This window comes from Eimeria tenella, genomic scaffold (assembly GCF_000499545.2).
Source record: "Eimeria tenella Houghton genomic scaffold, Eth_scaff2738, whole genome shotgun sequence".
Taxonomy (NCBI): domain Eukaryota; phylum Apicomplexa; class Conoidasida; order Eucoccidiorida; family Eimeriidae; genus Eimeria; species Eimeria tenella.
In genome coordinates, this window is record NW_013542614.1 from 235 (window position 1) to 716 (window position 482).

General features: G+C 58.5%; 1 protein-coding gene across 1 annotated transcript in view; it reads right to left on the reverse strand.

The window, feature by feature from the left end:
• The window catches only part of ETH_00037180 (uncharacterized protein), a gene marked incomplete at both ends in the record, with an annotated part of 598 nt that extends 175 nt beyond the window's left edge, over nt 1–423 (reverse strand). The window contains one exon of the mRNA XM_013375385.1: nt 132–423. Within this exon, the coding sequence (XP_013230839.1) occupies nt 132–423 (292 nt within the window). The remainder of the gene's footprint in view (nt 1–131) is intronic.
• Between the last annotated feature and the right edge of the window lie 59 nt (nt 424–482).

Genomic DNA, 482 nt, shown 5'->3' on the forward strand with positions numbered 1-482 from the left:
ACCCGTGGCAGCAGCAGGAGAGACGGAAGCAACATCACAAGCACCTCTTAGCAACAGCACAGGAAGCAACAGCAGCAGCAGCGGCAGCAACAGCAGCAACAGGAGAAGCAGCAGCAGCAACAGCAGCATACTTGAATTCCTCTGCAAGTGCTTCGAAGTTTCTCAGTTTGTGTTTCCTGAGGCTCCTCCACATGTACTTGACTAGGTGCCCCTTTTGCTGCTGCACTGCAGCGTCGTGCTGCAGCAGCTGCTGCAGCTGCTGCTGCTGCTTGTCCATATTCTGCTGCTGCAGCGCACTTTCGGTGGGCCGCTGTAGCAGCGCTGACTGCAGTTGCTGCTGCTGCTGCTCCTCGAGGTGCTGCTGCTGCAGCTGCTTTCGCTGCTGCTTTTGATGAGTAAGAAGGGCCGCAGCTGGGCTCTGCCCTTTTTTCGCAGGCAGCGCAGCAGCAGCTGCAGCAGCAGCAGCAGCAGCGCCCCCTCCT